The 19,458-nt window shown below is 40.2% G+C and overlaps 1 protein-coding gene across 11 annotated transcripts in view; it reads left to right on the top strand.

Annotated features, from left to right (window-relative positions):
* Arhgap21 (Rho GTPase activating protein 21) overlaps positions 1-19,458 on the top strand; it is a 133,463-nt gene that overhangs the window by 76,573 nt on the left and 37,432 nt on the right. For all 11 annotated transcript variants that reach the window (XM_037206019.1, XM_037206017.1, XM_037206022.1 and 8 more), the window contains 3 exons: positions 13,478-13,570; positions 15,222-15,300; positions 17,669-17,723. In XM_037206019.1, coding sequence (XP_037061914.1) covers positions 13,478-13,570; positions 15,222-15,300; positions 17,669-17,723 — 227 coding nt within the window. The remainder of the gene's footprint in view (positions 1-13,477; positions 13,571-15,221; positions 15,301-17,668; positions 17,724-19,458) is intronic.

Here is a 19,458-nt window from a genome sequence, read left to right as displayed (position 1 = left end):
ACAGGTTCAAAAGTAATTAAGATACATTTTCTTAAGGCTATCTAGAATTAGGATTTAAAGAATTCTACCATTTCAAGTTTACCACTAGTTACTAGATACCTATTTACAAACAAGATGTTCACCTTTTTTGTTCCTTTATCAAGAGAAAAATCTACCTTCAGACTATGAGGGTGGTGATGGGGAGGGACTAGAAAACAAGATTCAAACAATCCCATGCAAATATCACATTTTTCAAATGGAAGAACTCCAAACTGCACTAGAAGTTCCAATCACTAAGACACTTTCCATTGAAATGATTTAAGTACAGCAACATGGCACCAAGGTTTAGGCCTAATATAGGCCTGACAACCAAGTCCTTGTTTTCTGGAAGAAAGGCCTCAAAAGTCCCACTCAATTCCATATAACAATACTTCAAAGATCAATTAGGTTTTCCTTTCCTTAATATTTTTGTTTTTGACTTCTAATCCTAAAGACTAGATTAAAACTTAGCTCATTTCCCAGAAGGCATTGCTTCCCTTTGCTCTATGAAAGAGTCCACCAAGACCTCTTCCTCAAAACCATCTAGCCCCCAGCCTCCAGCCTTTGCTTGTGATGCATCTTTCTCAACATCCTGAAAAGGTAATGTAGGTAAAATATGCTCATAAACATTAAAACTAGTTGTTAGAAAGACATAACTAGCTTTATAATTTAAGTTTTAAAGCATAAATACTTGCAGCTTAATCTGCACTGACAATGATTGTCGAAGCCTAGAATTCAACATTTACAAATTCTCATTCACACACACAAAACACACTATTATCACACAACTTGTGTCTTGAGAGAATCTTCTGCTTTTTAAATCTTTGGCCTCCCAGTCAATCCCAAATTCAACCAACTTTTCCGAGTTCTGGTAGTTACCTGGACCACTGAGGCATTGCCACAAGACTTCTTCTCTTTTGAAACATCCTTTTTCTCTAGATATTAGGATAGCTACACCAGCTTGTTTCTTCTGTGGTGTATGTTGGTGTGGGATTATCTATTGCTTGATTTTTCATGGATGTGTTTAGCTTCTTTGGGTTGAATTTTCCCTTCTAGTGCTTTCTGTAGGGCTGGGTTTGTAGACAGGTATTGATTAAATCTGGTTTTATCCTGGAATATTTTGTTTACTCCGCCTATGGTGATTAAGAGTTTTGCTGGGTATAATAGTCTGGGTTGGCATCCGTGGTCTCTTAGTGTCTGCATGAGATTTGTCCATGATCTTCTAGCTTTCATAGTCTCTATTGAGTAGTTTGGTGTTATTCTGATGGGTTTACCTTTATATGTTACTTGGTCTTTTTCCTTTGCGGCTCTTAATATTTTTTCTTTGTTCTGTGTGTTTAGTGTTTTGATTATTATGTGGCGAGGGGATTTTTTTTTTTGGATCCAGCCTATTCGGTGTTCTGTAAGCTTCTTGTATCTTCATATGTATTTCTTTCTTTAGGTTAGGAAAGTTTTCTTCTATAATTTTGTTGAATATATTTTCTGTGCCTTTGAGTTGGTATTCTTCTCCTTCTTCTATCCCTATTATTCTTAGGTTTGGTCTTTTCATGGTGTCCCAAATTTCCTGGACGTTTTGTGTTATGACTTTTTTGTCTTTAGTGTTTTCTTTGACTGACGAATCTATTTTCTCTATCATGTCTTCAGTGTCAGAGATTCTCTGTTCCATCTCTTGCAATCGGTTGGTTATGCTTGTTTCTATAGTTCCTGTTCGTTTTGTCAGGATTTCTATTTCCAGCATTCCCTCAGCATGTGTTTTCTTTATTGTCTCAAATTCATTTTTTCAGATCTTGGAATGTTTCTTTCATCTGTTTAATTGCTTTTTCTTGGCTTGATTTGATTTCTTCCCATTTTTTGTTCGTTTTTTCTTCTATTTCTTTAAGAGAGTTTTTAATTTCCTCTCTAATGGAGTTTTTCATTTCCTCTTTAAGGGAAGTTTTTATTTCCTCTTTAAGAGAGTTTTTCATTTCCTCTTTAAGGAAAGTTTTTATTTCCTCTTTAAGGAAGTTTTTCATTTCCTCTTTAAGGAAAGTTTTTATTTCCTCATTGAGGGAATGTTTTATTTCTTCTTTAAGGGCTTCTATCATCTTCTTAAAGTCATTTTTAGGGTTGATCTCTTCTGTTTCTTCTGTCATGGTATGTTTAGGTCTTGCAGGTGTAGAATCACTAGGTTCTGATGTTGCCATATAGGTCTTTATGTTGTTGCCTGTATTTTTGCACTGGCGTCTACTCATCTTTTCCTCTGTGCGGTGCAGGTGGTGTCTGTGTCTGAGAGTGCCTCTCTTGTTCTAATTTTTAGTCTTGGTTTAGTAGGGGTTCTTGGTTAAATTGGTGCTATTGGGCTGTTTCTTCAGGGACAGCTGATTTCAGTCGGTGAATTATATACTTATGATTCTCGTGATCTGGTTTGGTGACTGGGTAGCGCCTTCTTCTGTGTTCCCAGGTCACGTGTTGTTCATTTGTCAACTCCTCAGCTGATCTTGTTTCTTCAGACTTCAAACTGTAGGCATCTGAATCCTCTCCCAGATGGGTTTCAGCTGAGCAGGGTAGTCTCACCAACACCTCCAAGTTGTTGGGTTTCACAGGATCAGCAGTTGGGCCCTGGGTTGTCCCCAGACGGAGTGTCCAGACTCGCCCTGGTTCCGACCCACGGAGATAGCCTCTTCCCCAGGTGTTGGGGCTAGGGGCGTCCCCGTTCCAAGCTTTGTCCGCCCCTCTCCGTCCCCGGGCCTGTCCACCCCTGTGGCCCACCGCCACAGGCCCACCTGCGTCCACTTGTTTCCACTGCTGGGCCTGTATGTCCCTGTCAACCGCCGCTGGGTCCGTCTACCTCTGCGGGCGGCCAACGGGCCTGTATGTCTCTGCCGGCTGCCGCCGCGGGCCTACCTACCTCTGCTTGTCACTGCTGCTGGGCCCATCCACCTCTGGGAACTGCCACGAGGCCTGTATGTCTCTGCCGGTTGCCGCTGGGCCTGTATGTCCCTGTCGGCCGCTGCCACCGGGCCCTTCCACCTCCGCAAGTCGCCGACCTGCGTCCGCCTGTCTCCGCTGCGTGGCCTGTCCACCTCTGTGGGGCGCTGCCAGGCCTGAATGTCTCTGTCGGCCGCCGCCGCCGGTCCTGCCACCTCCGTCTGATTATCTCTGCTGCAGGGCCTGTACACCTCTGTGGGCTGCCGCTGGGCCTGAATGTCTCCGCCAGCTGCCGCTGGGCCTAAATGTCCCTGTCAGCCACTGCCGCCGGACCCGTCTACCTCCGCGGGCGGCTGCCACAGGCCTGCCTGCGTCTGCTTGTCTCCGCCATCTTCGCTTTTTAATTTTTAAAAAGATTTTTTTACTCCATTATTTAAAGGTCAGCATGTGTAAAAGGAGTACATATTTGTTTCTAGTGTATGTAATTGTGATTGAATCATGACAAGTCCCACCCAAATTCCATTCCGTGATTACTATAACTTGAGAACAGGAACTCTTAAAGTTGTCAGATCTGCAGATTGGGAGGTAAAACTTGAATGTACTAACTAGCATTCTGAAAATGAGCATGTTGAATAGAATTTGGAGAACACCTTGTTTTAATAAATTAGTATTTTCATTTGTTTTTGCCCTTACCACAAAAGAAGAAAAAGAGGCTGACAAATCAGCTAAAGTATTTATTTTAGTGTTTGATTATATGATACATCCATTTTTGTTTGTTTTTTTGTTTTTTGAAACAGGGTTTCTCTGTGTAGTTTTGGTGCCTGTCCTGGATCTCGCTCTGTAGACTAGGCTGGTCTCGAACTCACAGAGAACCGCCTGGTTCTGCCTCCCGAGTGCTGGGATTAAAGGCATATGCCACCACCACCGGCAATACATGCATTTTTTAATGTTAGGTAGTGTGTCTTTTTTAGGATCTTAAGATGGCTTTTATAACTAGATGTGGTGATTCATGCCTGAAATCCCAGCCTTCAGAGTGCTGTGAGTTTGAGATCAGCTTGGTGACAGTGCATTCCTGGGCAACTTGAGCGTCAGAGCTGGAGTCATTGGTACAGTAGCCATGAAGCATGGGCACCTCTTCCACTGGTCCCTTTCCTTTGGCTGTATAACCAGCAATGGGATTGCTAGGTCTCATGGATTTTTGATTCATTCATTCATTTATTTATTTGAAGAAGCTTTATACTGTTTTCCATAATGGTGTGTTGGTTAGTTTTATGTCAACTTAACACATGCTAGAGTCATTTGGGAAGAGGGACTCCTTTTTTTTTTTTTTTTTCTGTCAGTGTGTTTTTTACTCATTGACCAAAATAGTCTACTGCAATTTTTTAGTCTCAATTAATTTGCATTTATATGTATAACATTTATTATTTGTATTGATCGTAGTTTTAATCGTAGTTTTGAAAAACAACCTAGTAAAGAAGTTCATATTTCAGTAGAATCAGACAATTCCAGAGGCTCCATTATTCCCTTGAAAGAACAACCAGTGAGCTCTTTTGCAAATTCCCTGTCTTAAATTTTCTTTCTGGTTAAAAACCATGTGAAGAAAATGAGTACATAAAAGGAATTCAGGTTTATTTTACAAATTAAACCTTACAAATAATATTTTTATTTTTAATTTGTTTTTTTGAGATAATTACAACATTTTCCCTTTCTCTTTCTCCCTTTCAACACCTCCTATATACCCACCTCCCTACCTCGCTCAAATTCATGGATTCTTTTTCTTTGGTAGTATTAGTTGTTACTGTTTTCAGTGTGTGTGTGTGTGTTCCTCTTTTTTTTTTTTTTTTTTTTTTTTTTTTTTTTTTTTTTTTTTTGGTTTTTCGAGACAGGGTTTCTCTGTGTAGCTTTGCGCCTTTCCTGGAACTCACTTGGTAGCCCAGGCTGGCCTCGAACTCACAGAGATCCGCCTGCCTCTGCCTCCCAAGTGCTGGGATTAAAGGCGTGCCTCTTTTTTTTTTTTTTTTTAAACCGGAGATGAGGACCGAACCCAGGGCCTTGTGCTTGCTAGGCAAGTGTCTACCACTGAGTTAAATCCCCAACCAGATGTATGTGTGTATTCCTGAATTTATAAATACAACCTGCTCAGTCCGTACTGTTTCTTGTGTGTATGTTCCCAAGACTGACCATTTGGTGTTGGATAACCAATTGGACGGCTCTTCATGAGTAGAGTTCTCCCACTTGGAGCATTCCTTAGTAGCCTGTAATTCATTTGTCTGTGAGGGAGGACTCCTGAGTTCCCCGCTTCCACGTTAGCATGTCTGTCTATTGGTATTGTCCTTGTTCAAGTCATGGTTAGGCTTCGTGTCAGTGTGACTTCGTGGGTATAGCTCTCTGACATTTCTAGGTGACAGTCTCACAGCCAACATCGTGTTCTCTGGCTTTTGTAATCTTTCTGCCCCTCTTTGGCAGTAACCCCCGAGCCTGAGCTGTAGGAGTTCCTCTTTCATATGTATCCGATGGAACTGAGATTCACAGCTCTGCATTCTAATCAGCTGTAATTTTATGTAATGATCTCCATCAGTCGCAAAGAGACGTTTCCTTGATGAAGGGTGAGGACTACCCTTATCTGTGGTTATAAGGATAAATATTTAATATGCAGTTAGGGATTATGCCTACTTAGTAAAGTGGCAATTACAGGTTTTCCAAAAATCTGTGACTTCATTAGCCCCAGGTAATTGGCTACATTTCCAGTATCAGGCGTGACTTCCCTCTTGTTGAGCAATTAGAGAGCTGTTGATGGCTGCCAAGGTCTGCACGCCACTACTGCACCTAGGGTTATCCTGCCATGCTGGCTGGCTGTTGTGGTTCATAGGCATCATACATAACTGGATAAGACTGTCGGTTGCTTCCTCCCCCTTTGGAAGCTTGTGTGACACATTTCGGTATCATGAGAGCTAGTCCCTAGGGAGGAGACATTCAGGTCAGGTCCAGCTCAGGTTCTCTGGGTGGAAAATGATCTGCCCATATATTCAAATTCAGTGAGTTAAGAGTGGATCTGCTCAGCTATATATTCAGTTTCATAAGTTAATAGTGGATCTGCTTAGCCATATATTCAAATTCAATTAGTTAATAGTAGATCTGTTCAGTCATATATTCATATTTCATGAGTTAATAGTGGATCTGCTCAGCTGTATATTCAAATTCAGTGCTTGGTGACTTAGCAGTAGTGACTTAACCTCCACCTCTTGGAAGCAACTGGAGGTAACAGCAATAGCCTATAATTTTTGGGGACTCCCTTGGACAACCTTGACCAATAACACATAAGAGGGCTTTCTCATGTCTGGTGATACGGTTTTTGTTAGTCTATGGCTCTTGAGAGGAGCATTATCAGCCCAGATGGGATAATTTCATTTAAACAATGTATGCATGTGTATATTCAGACTTAGATGTATTATCAATATTTTCAGGTAGATAGATAATAGTATCTCTTTCCTATGGTGTTTTCCTGACACCCTTACTGTTAATTTTACCCTCTTCCCTTCTTCTCTATCTATCCCCCACTCTCCTCTGTTACTTCACACCTCCCCCAGTTTTCCGCTCCCTCTTCAGATCAATTACATCCTGTTGGAAGAGGGACTGTTAATTGAGAAAATGCCTCCATAACGTCGATTCTGCCTGGCATTTTCTTGATTAATGATCGATGTGGAAGAGCCCAGCCCACTGGATGGTGCCAGCTTTGGACAGGTGGTCCTGAGTTGTATAAGAAAGCAGCTGAGGAAACCATAGTGAGCAAGCCAGTCAGTAGTGCTCCTCCTTGGCCTCTGCTCCAGTGCTTGTCTTGCCTTTCCCCAGTGGTCGGAGTGTGACCTGGCATCAGCAGTGTGACCTGAGAGGGGTAAGCTGAAGTACATAAACCCTTCCCTCCCAGCTTGCTTTTGGCCATGGTCTTTTACCACAGCGGTAGAAACCCCAAGACAGCCGTATCACTTTCCATTGCCACCAGGGTACAGTGCTTCCCTTTTTCCAGCCCTTGTTACTTTTGTCTTTTTCATGGGAGCCGCTGTGCCTGGGATAAAGTTCTAGCTCTTTGCTGCTTAGTAATGTGGAACAGTTTTTCCACTATGTTGACCACCTGTATGTCCGCTGAGAAGTGTCTGTTTACATCTGGTGCCCATTTTTTATTGGGTTGATTGTCTTTTTTTTTTTTCTTTTTTCTATTGAGTTTTTGTAGTTCCTTAATATTTTGAATGTCAACTTTTTTCAGGTGTGTAATTTGCAGAATTTCCTCTTGTTCTGTGGGATATCTTTTGACTGTAATGATCATTTCCTGTTTCTATGCAGAATCATTTTAGCTTGATATAATCACATTTATTTATTTACTTGCTTTTGTTTGCTATATTTCTGGGGCAATGTGAATATAAGTGTATACATATTTGTGTATATGTGACAATACATGATTTTTCAGTCTGACTGTAGTACATTTACTTTGTTCTGGAACTATAGGAGTCCCTGGTTGCTCTGTTACTCTGTGGGTCTTTTGGGGTCTTTTTTGTAACTGACTGTCTTAGTTATGGTTTCTATTGCTGTGAAGAGACACCATGACCACAGAAGTCTTACAAGGAAAACATTTAACTTGGGTTGCTCACTTACCACTTCAGAGGTTCAGTCTAGTATCATCATGGTGGGGAGCATAGCAGTGTGCGGGCCAAAGGTTGTTTCTTTATATAATCTGTTTGCTCTGTGTACTTTATACTTAAAATTTTCAGGTAATCTAAATGCTGTAGGCTATTTCAACTTGAGCATTCTTCAAGGAAGTTCATTATAGATAAGTCATCTTCTTGACTCTAAAGATATCATACTTCAGTCTAGACCACCAATCTCTTTGGAAATGGGCATCTAGTTCACAACAGGGATATTAGAACATTTTGTGTTTGTACCTTTATGTCCTCTTCTCTTTCATTTCTGTTTTCTTTGGGCTGTGCTCTTCCGCTTCCTTCTAATATGACAGTTGAATTTAATAGATAATTTCTCAGCCAGTGTTTTCTGATTACCTATGGGGATACAAGGTTGATGTCCTCTCACAGGGCTTGTCTCCATCTGTGGGTAAACCTTGTCTGTAAGCCTGGTTGATAATAAAAAGAGCATAGTCATATATATTTAATATCTTTATGTTAATCCTCACAGCAGTTTTGTTAGGTAGGCAGAAGCACTGTTGTTACCATCGCAAATGAGCAGACTGGCACGTGTAAGCAAGTTATGTAAAAATCACTCAGAGATATGGTTGCCAGGTCAAAGGAAGAGTACTCATTTAAATCTGACATTCGCATCAAAAACTAATCATTAGTTAGAACTCGTATCAAATATTACAAAATTTGGTAGCCGGATTGGAAAGTAAATGGTAAATGGTGACGGTGATGTTTTAAACCAGATGTTCTGGTGTAGGGCCTAAGTTTTTTTAAGTACTCCATCATCCTGGGCACAGAATCAGACTCCGCTGGACATTCAGAACTGGATGGCCCCCTCTACCTGTATATTACTAATTCTTTTTACTTAAACTGCAACGCATCATAAATTATTGTAAAGTTTATGTGCTCTCTGATCTCAGATGTAATCCAGGCTCTGAGTCAGTTCTTGGGTGCTTTCATGCCTTCTTAATCAAGCCAGGTTGCTTCAGTTGGCCTTCTGTCCCCACGTAAGCTCAAAGACAAAGATTTAGTTAGTTACACGGATGTGCATCAATAAGTACTTTGAGATGCTCAATGGAAAGACACCCAAATAAGATACTTGACCTTTAAAGCATGTTGTCTGTGTCTTCGAAAAGTCAAGGAATGGTGATGTAAAGGGAGGGAAGTGGAAGTGACTTTCTAAGAATCACCGAGACGCAGTCTGGAAGCAGAGGAATGATTCTCCCTGTTGGATTATTAAGACTCTGGATTGGGCTGTTCATTTCCTGTGTTCAGAAACTGATCTACAAGAACTAATGACCTGAGATTGCCTGACTCCCATTTTATTTAGTTACTGTCTTTCGTTTGTTTGGTGTGTGTGTGTGGGGGGTATATACACGTGTGTACAAGTGTGGATGTGGGCACACTTACTCATGCAGAAACGCCAATCACTTTGGCTGTCATACTCTATCACTTTCCACTTTGTTCTTTGAGACATGCCGCACTGAACCTGGAGCTCACCGTTACAGCTGGGGGACCGGCCAGCGAGCCCCTGAGATCTGTCTAGGACAGGTCGTAAATGTGTGCTGTAGGGCAGGTCGTAAATGTGTGCTGTCGTGCTTCCCTTTTACATGGTGGTGGAGGTCCAGACTCAGGTCCTCAGCTCAGCAAGAAGCACTGTATCCACTGAGCAGTCTCCTTAATGTACGTTTGTTTGTTCATTCATTCATCCTGAGACAAGGCTTTGCTCTGTAGCTGGGCTGGCCTCAAACTCATGATCCTAATGCCTCCACCTTCTGAGTGTTTAAATTAGAGGTATGTCCCACCACAATTTTAAGTTTGGTACATTTGAGCTCAAGTTCAAACAGAATTTCGGCACCCCCTCCCTTCGTGTGTGTGTGTGTGTGTGTGTGTGTGTGTGTGTGTGTGTGTGTGTGTGTGTACTATTAAAATTAATGAGCCAAATGTCTTAATTCAGAATATAAAGTCTTGAGTCTCGAAATTGAAGACATGTAAATTCCTCCTGAGACTTGCTTATATTTAAGGGATACTTGAAGAACAGTTTTCTTTTTTATAAGAGGAATTAGTTTAGACCCAGGTAGAATTTAGGAGAGTTCATTCTCAAAATCCATTATGGTTTATTGATATGGTTGGCTTCTCTTATTTTTTTTTTTTTTTTTTTTTGGTTTTTCGAGACAGGGTTTCTCTGTGTAGCTTTGCGCCTTTCCTGGAACTCGCTCTGTAGACCAGGCTGGCCTCGAACTCACAGAGATCCGCCTGCCTCTGCCTCCCGAGTGCTGGGATTAAAGGCGTGCGCCACCACCGCCCGGCGCGTGCGCCACCACTGCCCGGCTGGCTTCTCTTTTAATCTATTTCACCTCCATAGGTCTTTGGGCATAGGGTAATGATAGACTTGTCATTAGCAAAGTGACTTTACAAAAGAAGCCATTGCAAAGGTAGTATGCCTTTGTAGACGTTAGGACCCAATTACTCTGTAAGTCAGCTTTTCTACCAGAGTTTTTAGGGGTCACCACATTGCTACCCAACTTTGTATTATTTTTTAGAATGTATCAATAGTCATTTGCATTTAATATATATTTGCAGCAAGCTCTTTTATTTTAATTTTTTATTATTTTATGTGTATGGGTGTTTGGCTGCATGTATATCTGTGTGCCACATGTGTGCCTGGTGCCCAAGGAGGCCAGAAGAAAGTATCAGGTCCACTAGAACTGGAGTTATGGTTGTGAGCTGCCATGTGGGTACTGGGAATCGAACCTGGATCCTCTGAAAGAGCAGCCAGTGCTCTTAACTGCTGAGCCATCTCTATAGCCTCTATTTTGTATATTTAAATGAGACAGATGAGAGGATATCAAGAAGAAAACAAATGTCTTTATTTTATAAACCTTCCTGTGAAAGCAATGTCTTGATAAAACAAATGATTTAATCCTCAGATCTTTAGCTGAAAGGATAAGTAGTTTTCCTTTAATTTGAACTGTTGTAAATGTTGGGTTGCTCATAAAGGGATCTAGCCAGATTAGCTTCTTGATTAGAATTCATTGTTTGCATTTTGAATGACTTAAATTGAAATATACTTTATTTTCTTATAAATTGCAGCTGTGCATCACATAAAATGGCAGTACATTATGAGAAGATGTCCCTAGGTGATTTTTGTCATTGAGTTAGTGTTATAGTGTGTATTTACACAGACCTAGATGGGGATGTAACTCATTTCAATGCTCTCACCTAAAATGCAAGCCCTAAGCTCCATCCCAGCACTACAAAGAGAAAACAGCTAAAAATGTAGCTAGATCTAGTGCTATATGGTATAGTCACTATTGTATATGGTTTATCACTGACGAAATGTTAGGCTCATGAACTATAATTGTAAGTGGGCTTGTGTCAGTAAAGCTGGACAATTGGATTAACATCAGATGCTGAGATGCCACATTTGAATTCATACCTGGATGCAGATCTCTACTCTGCCTTTGCCGAATGCTTAGTTCCTCATTCTTGATCAGACAGATGACAGTCTTGGATCACACCGCCTATTTCCAAAGCTTGTGAGAGTTAAACTAAGTAATATGTTTGTTCATCAACTTAGTAATTGTTTATTAGAAGCCAGCACTGTGCCAACCATTGTTCTAGGTGCTATGGCTATCAGAAGAGTGATTTTTTTCCTGCCCATTAGCTTATTTGACACGGCAAATATGCATTTTTTAATAAATAAATCTTATTTATTTATTTATTTATTTATTTATTTATTTATTTATTATGTATACAACATTCTGCCACCATGTAACTTTGCACGCCAGAAGAGGGCACCAGATCTCATTATAGATGGCTGTGAACCACCATGCGGGTGTCGGGAATTGAACTCAGGACCTCTGGAAGAGCAGTCAGTGCTCTTAACCTCTGAGCCATCTCTCCAGCCCGCAGATATGCAATTTTTGTAGTAAGACATTTTGTGAACACGTTACGGTGGTGGCGCACGCCTTTAATCCCAGCACTTGGGAGGCAGAGCCAGGTGGATCTTTGTGAGTTCGAGGCCAGCCTGGTCTACAGAGCGAGATCCAGGAAAGGCACAAAGCTACACAGAGAAACCCTGTCTCGAAAAACCAAAAAAAAAAAAAAAAAAAAAAAAAAAAAAAACCAAAACAGAAAATTTCAAGTGAGAAAGGTGTCTGTGGCCATAGCCCCCTGAATGTTGTTTGATCTGAAGTGAGAAAGGGAACTGAGCCCATGCCTGCTGACTTCCGAAACAGAAACAGTTGCTACTGCAGTAGCATGGCTTAGGTAGTTGAGTGATCAATTACTGCTTTAGCGGGCGTCTTTCAGATTTCAGATCTAGGTGTGAACAGGAGCAACCAGTTGATGCTCTGTGACTGAGAACTGTCTTTGAGCCTGCTTTGTCTATGCATGATGGTATTCAGTTTTCATGTGGCAATAATGAAGGATTCTCATGTGTGGCACCCTCTTCTCCCCGGTGTTGCTACTTAGTAAGTAGCATTAGATTACCCCATGAGTGCGCGCATATACCTTGTTACTCAGTTACATTCTTTGTTAAATGTCTGCATACTTCAGTGGTTCTCAAGTTTGGACACTAACTTGAGTGTCTGGAGTCGGTCTACAGACCTACATTTCTAACACAGCCCCCGGTGATGTTGATCCACACTGGTCTGAACCTTGAAAATTGTGGCATTTCTTTTGTTGTTGTTTTGTTCTTTGGCATTCCACAGTGCTCATCATGGCGTTTATCACTCAGCTGGCCTGTTTTTTCTTCTCTGACTCGTTCCTGTTTCATGGAAACTATTATTCTCACAGTCTAGTGTTAGGGTCATTGGGAAACATGTTAACAAAATAAAATTCTGCTTGGACTCTAGAGCATTCATTTTTCATAAGTACTGTGGGTTTCCCTACAGGTGTGTCTGTAGACCACAGTTTGTGAAATACTGATTGTCTTAGGGTTTTTATTGCTATGAACAGACACCATGACCACGGCAACTCTTATAAAGAAAACATTCAATTGAGGTGGCAGCTTACAGTTTCAGAGGTTCAGTCCGTTATCATGTCAGGGAGCATGTCAGCATGCATGCAGATGTAGTGCTGAAGCTGAGAGTCCTACATCTTGCAGGCAATAGGAAGTCGACTGTCTGTCACACTGAGCGAAGCTCGAACAAAAGAGACCTTAAAGCCCGTTCCCACAGTGACACACTTCCTCCAATAAGGCCACACCTACTTTAGCAAGGTCACATCTCCTAACAGTGCCACATCTCCTAACAGTGCCACTCCCTTTGGGGGCTGTTTTCTTTCAAACCACAACACTGACTGTATCCAGGTTGGTGATCTCATTGTCACCACTGCACTGTATCTGTCTTTAACTGATTTTTATATTACCTTGTCATTGATTTATGTCTTTTTTTCTCTACTAACTCTTAGAAGAAAGGAATGTCTGCAGTGTTTAGCACAGTTCAGTATTAGAAAGCAGTAACCTGGGCATTGCAGTGTAACAAGCTTTGGCATTTGTTAGTTCTGTGACCTTCAAAGATCTTTAATCCCTTGAAGACTGGTCCTCGTTGTGCTCTGGTGGTCATTATATTTATTAACTATGGGAATTAGGAGCTGTGAGGTGTGCATGGCATATAATGTCGTCATGATTATGCAGAATATGCTCAGTAAATGGAAGCCATCAATTTGGTTGTCGTGTTATGGAAGAAGCAAATAAATGCTCCTTTAACAAAAATCCTTACAGTCTCATGTTCGCATCCAAATTCAGGTTGTGTTTAATACTTTATGAACAATCTCTACTCTTATTTTATGTGTGGGAGTTTTATTAAAGTACTTTAGTAAAGTAAAACCATGCCTTGGGCTTTTTTTTTTTTTTTCTTTCCTAGGAAAGCAAAGAAACCGACTGGAGCCGATGGATACCATATTTGTTAAGCAAGTGAAGGAAGGAGGGCCGGCCTCTGAGGCTGGGTTATGCACAGGTACTAGTCAGCAGTGTCTCCTCAATTCATTTTACTTTTCCTAACATTTTCTATTGTATTTTTACATTTTCTGTTCTTCTGGGTACTTCTGTCTCTTCACATCCGTTACTACTGTTTCTGAGATGAGTTATGTGTGTCTTGAAACTCATGGATGTAGCTGAACAGACAGAAGAATGGCACTTGATGAAGTATGGGCACTTTTAGTTAAGACACAGACATACAGTCTCTCTTAAACTTATAGTTGACTTTTGACAAAAGGATTACAAATGACAAACTGATGAAGATACTTCTTTAGTGTACTTGAGATGATCTTATCCTCCGAGTCTGGAAGTACCTGGTCAGGCAGGTAGCGTACAGAAGAATGGCTGAGATTTCCTGAATACTTGTTAGTCTCTTCATTTCCAGGTATAAGTGGAAATAGTCTACTGAGGTACACTTAATAGCTGCTTGCTACTATATCCTGTTAATTTGGTTTGTGATTTTAATAAAATTAACTCAAGATTAAAGATTAACAAATACTTTAGAATATTTTTATTGTTTTTATGCATAAAACAATTTAAAATAGAAATCGATAGCCTCTTTTTAAGATAACTTCTTTTAGTCCCCTTTGAATAAAGTGTATTTTCAGCTACAAATAAGTAGTGAGTACCACTACTAAGGTTTACCAGGATGCATTGTAATTATCCTTATCATCATATTTAAAGTAGCCCTTATATTAATATCATTAATATGTATAATAAATATTAGTATCTACACATAAGGAATTCCATTAGAAGGTATCACCTATCATATTGCAAGTGTCACAGTTTTGAGAAAATAAGTTGGAGATGATGTGATAAGCACACAAAAAATTTCCCATCCCTGTGTCTTTTGTCTCTTTTTTGCCTTTCTATTCCCGTTTTTCTTAGTAATCCAGTATTTCCCCCCATTAAAATAAAGAGTAAATTAATAGATACAAAGTAAAAAAAAAAAAAAAAACTATATTTAAATTTTATAGTACACATCAATTAACCAGATATATAGATGGGAAGGACATTGTAAAAGAAATCAGTGGATAAAATCAGATAATACTGCTGAAATGTTCACAGTCAGCATTTGAAACCTGGTGGGCAAGTGGAGGAGTAGCTGGTAGTTCTGCGGGTCTTTCCAGCTGGTGGGAACAGGAGAGGGGCAGCGCTCTCCTGGGGCAGTACCATCGCAGTTAAGTACATTGGTATCAGAATTCTTTCTTAGAACATTGCTCTACTTTATGAGAAGTTGGGTGCATCAACAGGTAGATTTCTTTTTGTAACAGGCACTTAAAAAATACGCACGTATATTTTAAAAATAAAGGCATATTGGGTCTGGGGTGGAGTTGAGGCAGCGAGTGGCTTGATCCCAGCACCACCAACATAGTGAAGAGGTGGGAGCAGTCTTGGCCTTACTTCACAGTTACTCAAAGTGAAGTCTTTCAGGAGTTCCTAATGTGTTTTGTTTATTTTCCTTCCTTTTTTCCACTTCTCCCTCCCTCCTTTCCTTTCCCTTTCCCTTTTTCCTTTTTCCCTTTCCTTCCCTTTTTCCTTTTTTCCTTTTTCCCTTTCCCTTTTTCCTTTTTCTTTTTCCTTTCCTTTCCCCCTTTCTTTTAATTATTCTTTGTGATTATTCTTTGAAGGTGACCGTATTATAAAAGTCAACGGAGAAAGTGTCATAGGAAAGACCTATTCCCAAGTAATTGCTCTCATTCAGAACAGGTAAGATTCTTGAAAACTGATTAATTTTGGTTAAAACCCTGTAGAGCAAGTAGGTTTCATACAGTGCTGTGCTCCTGTAAGGGACTGGGGTGACATTGTAACAGTCTTATTGACTAAAACCAATGGCTTATATTCTTCCATTTGTTTTAACAATCTTAGCAAGATATTCCTTTTAAATCCATTTGCCTGTATTCTACAGAACGATAGAATTTTGAGCTCTAAAGGTAAATACATATTTATAGAATAAGTATCTGTAGGACCACAAAGACAATTTAGTCTTACTTTCTTTCACCCACACACTTAGAAAATTTTAAATAACCTTTTTTTTTTTTTTTTAAATCCAAAGTCAAAGAGGTCACAATATTGTATTTCTATCAAACCATATGATATGAGTCTGGCTCTGATATCTAATTCTATCTCTGTTCTAAGAGGTTCTTCCCCAATTCAAATCCATAACTTTTAGATTATCTAATGGTTCCTCTTAGCCTTATTCACCTGTTTATAACTCATTTGAAATTCTTTATTTTCTAAAAGGTAAGATTGGATGTGTGTGTCTCAAGTCAAAGACAACCTGGCGTATCTTCTTCCTCAGGAATATTATCCACCCCCTCCTTTGAAACAGAGTCTCATTCCCTGGAGCTCACCAATTACGTTAGACTGGATGGCTAGAGATACCCCCATACACACACTGGAATTACAAGCTCGGGCCACCACACCGGGAATTTTTAGCTGGGTTCTGCAGATCCACCCAGCAAGCACTTTGTACTATCTCCCCACCATCCTATGGTTTTTATCAAGGATCTCTAGCTATGTCTACAGCAGTTTGTGCCATAGTATAAATTATTTATACTAATGTCCTAATGCATTGTGATGTTTTTACAGTGAAATGACATGATCGTGATTAATTGATCTCCGAGTATTCTATTTGATGTTTTAATATTTAATGAAATTCCTAGAGAAGCCAAGTCCTGAATGGAATGTAGGTGATGGAGGCAAAGCTTCTGCAGAGGCAGCAGGCAGAGATGTGCACATTCTTCCTTCCCAGTAACCAAGATCACCACCACACCAGCATACGATATATAACCTAATCTCTGCTTTCCCCAAATCCCCGTAATTCCTCTCTTATGGGCGCTTACGGGTGCCGATCTTACAGAGTAACACAAGAACGGTAGTCTTAGAATTTCAGCCACAAGCCATTTGATAACGAGAGAAAAGCTGTTTATGACGTTGCTTTCTTTCAGAAAGCTGTAGCAGTGGGCCAAGCAGCTGAAAGCCGCTGGGCTGCTGCAGTGTGCTCATGTAGGGCTTCACTGCCGGGGACTTCTGGACATCGTAGGTGTTTTCTGCCACCTGAAATGTTGAATTGCGGGGGGCCTTCCCTGTGTTGGTGGATGTGTTTGCACGTGTGGCTCATTGGTTCCCCAGCCTCCTGAAATTTATCAACCTAAACAGACATGGGCAAATTATTGGATTCTGAACTTTTTTCCATTTTAGGTTGGGATTATTTATTAGTCTCCAAGGGTACTAAAGGGAAGCTAGGATAATTGTTAGATTGAGATAGTGCCACTGTCCTTAATATATCTAAGTATGAATCCAGGCCATGTCACAGGGTTCAGTTCAGTTTTCCTCCTCTCTCCTCCTGTTTCTTTCATGTGCTGCAGATCAAACCAGGGCCTGGCAGATGGTCTTCCACTGCCCTGGGACCCAGGGAACTATCTCCATCACAGCTAATGGAAATCTGCAGTGCTGGCATGAAAATCTTTAAGCTGTACCTATAATGTTCTACGATTAAATCTTATGGATAAAACAAATAGTTGATATGATACTGAAAATCGAAATCGAAATGATTGTAGTACAGGTAATGGTGAACTGATGTTCATCACTCCTGAGGCTAAGATGGAATTTTCAAAATTAGGAAGTTTAAATCTGCTTAAAATGTTAAATTTGAGGGGCTGGAGTATAGCAAGCTATAGTTCAGTCACCAGAACTTAAAAACATCAAAACAAGAAAGTTGCTAGAAGAGTTTTTAGTTGATAATAAAAACCTATAATTTGTCTTATGGCTTAAATAAGCAATAAAGAATCATACTCTGATATTCTTACAAGTTTTGTCCTAAAATTATTTATTAAGTAACACTTTTTATTTCTGAATTCGGGGCGCATTATAAAGACAGCTCACTTGATTATGAACTATGCAAACTAATGTGGGGATGCCCCTTTTGTATGTCACTTAGCTCTGTATTAACAACTTTTTTCATCTGGCTTGTTTTGAAAGTCATGATTTAAAAACGCTCCTAAGCAAAGCATTCTGAGTTAGAGTTTGCTGCTCAGCCTCCCGCCCCCCCTGACAGTGTTGTGCTCAATTTCAGTGACACGACACTGGAGCTCAGTGTTATGCCAAAGGATGAAGATATTCTCCAAGTGGTAAGTTTTCTCCAAATAGAAAATGTTTTATAGACATGAATATTAAGATGATTTTGAAAGGAAGGTGAATTGCATTAAAAAAAAGATTTCAGAACAAAACAACCTCCTGATCTACTTAGCAGAATTTGGATTTCTGTACATTTTATAATAGAGACTGTTGTCTATCATTTGGAATTAGTGATACGGGACTGTTTTATAATTCCACCATGAACTCCTCTGGAGCTAAGGGCTGAACCCAGGACCTTGGGCTTCCTAGGCAAGCTCTCTACCATTTAGCTAATTCCCCAACCTCTTATTTCACAGTAGACTGTTAATGTTACCTTTTAGGATGAAATTCCTGAACAGTTAAGCTAAGATACATTGTTGTCCTTTGACCCTAAGGCCGGAGTATATATGCATAGCCGTAGGAATTAGAATTCTTGTTTTTTAATATGTGAATAGAAGTTTTAAGAAAGTAGATGCCGAATTTTCTCATATCTGTTACTGTTTTAGGTTAACCCTGCCGCTTTGTTAATAGTGCTGACTCATTACTTTAGAAGTGTTCGTTGTGAATGGACCCTAGAGCTTAGTAGGAAATACGCTTGAGGAAATGAAACAGCGTGGGTACAGACATGATCATTTAGTCTAAAACATTTTCCTGATTGTTAGAAAGAAGTATGTTTAATGGAATATTTAACAACCAAGTGTAAATATTACTTAAGGTAAAAGGAAAAAAAATACAAATTTCACTCAAAGTGATGTTTTCAGTGGAGTCGGCAGGTCGGTGACACTCCATTTACATGCATGCGACTGGCATTCAGTGGTGACAATCTTCCCGGTGACTTGTTTTTTTACTTACAGCTAAAGTCAACAAAATAGGGAATATAGTTTGAATGTAGCCTAAAAGCTCCTAAACAGTTGGGTTTTTTTTTTGTTGTTGTTGGTTTTTTTTTTTTTTAATCAAAAAAGTCAGTAAGGACACCCTAATGGTTCATCTTATTTGCTGACATATAAAATATGAATTAGCTGAAATTCATGGAGATCAACTCCAAGTGTCCTCAAGGCATGCTGGCTTTATTAGGAATGACTCACTATTGATCACAGAACGTTCTTCCTAAGTATGTGATAGGGGCTGGGGAGACTCAACCAGAAAGGTGTAGGTACAGCGCAGGGGCAGAACGTTATCCATGAGTGAGAATGATGCTCAGGGACTAGAAGTGGGGGATCTTCTGTAATGCTCCCTCGACTCCAGTGCTGCAGGGTGCTCTGTGAATTCAGTAAACCTGCAGTCTGAAGACTTAAAGATAGACGACTCTAAAGCTGAGTTGTCTGGAGCTTTAGTTACTTTTCCTCACCAGCAGCAGCTACTGGGGGAACAGTGTGGCTGGCATTGTCCTAAATTTCTAAGTTTGGAATTGAATGCAGATTTCTGTCACTGTCTGCGTGTGATAGATGAAGGATAGTAAACGACTTCATGCAACCATGAGAACAACTTTCTAATAAGATTAGAGAAGGCTGGGCATGGTGGTGCATGCCTTTAATACCAGCATTCCTCAGGTAGAGATAGTAGATCTCAGTGGGTTCCAGGACAGCCAAGGATGTTACACATAGAAACCATGTGTCAAACAAACAAACAAAAATCCAAACAAAAACCAACCAGCCAAACAAAAATCATCAGAGGAAAGCTAGGTCATTCTGCTGTATAATTCTTCACAGCATGTATACAATAAAAAGAAGGTGCAAAGCATTCCAAACA

The sequence above is a fragment of the Peromyscus leucopus genome, chromosome 5 (assembly GCF_004664715.2).
Source record: "Peromyscus leucopus breed LL Stock chromosome 5, UCI_PerLeu_2.1, whole genome shotgun sequence".
NCBI classification, from domain to species: domain Eukaryota; kingdom Metazoa; phylum Chordata; class Mammalia; order Rodentia; family Cricetidae; genus Peromyscus; species Peromyscus leucopus.
The sequence above is the reverse complement of the archived record's forward strand: the minus strand, read 5'-3'. Positions and strand labels throughout refer to the sequence as shown.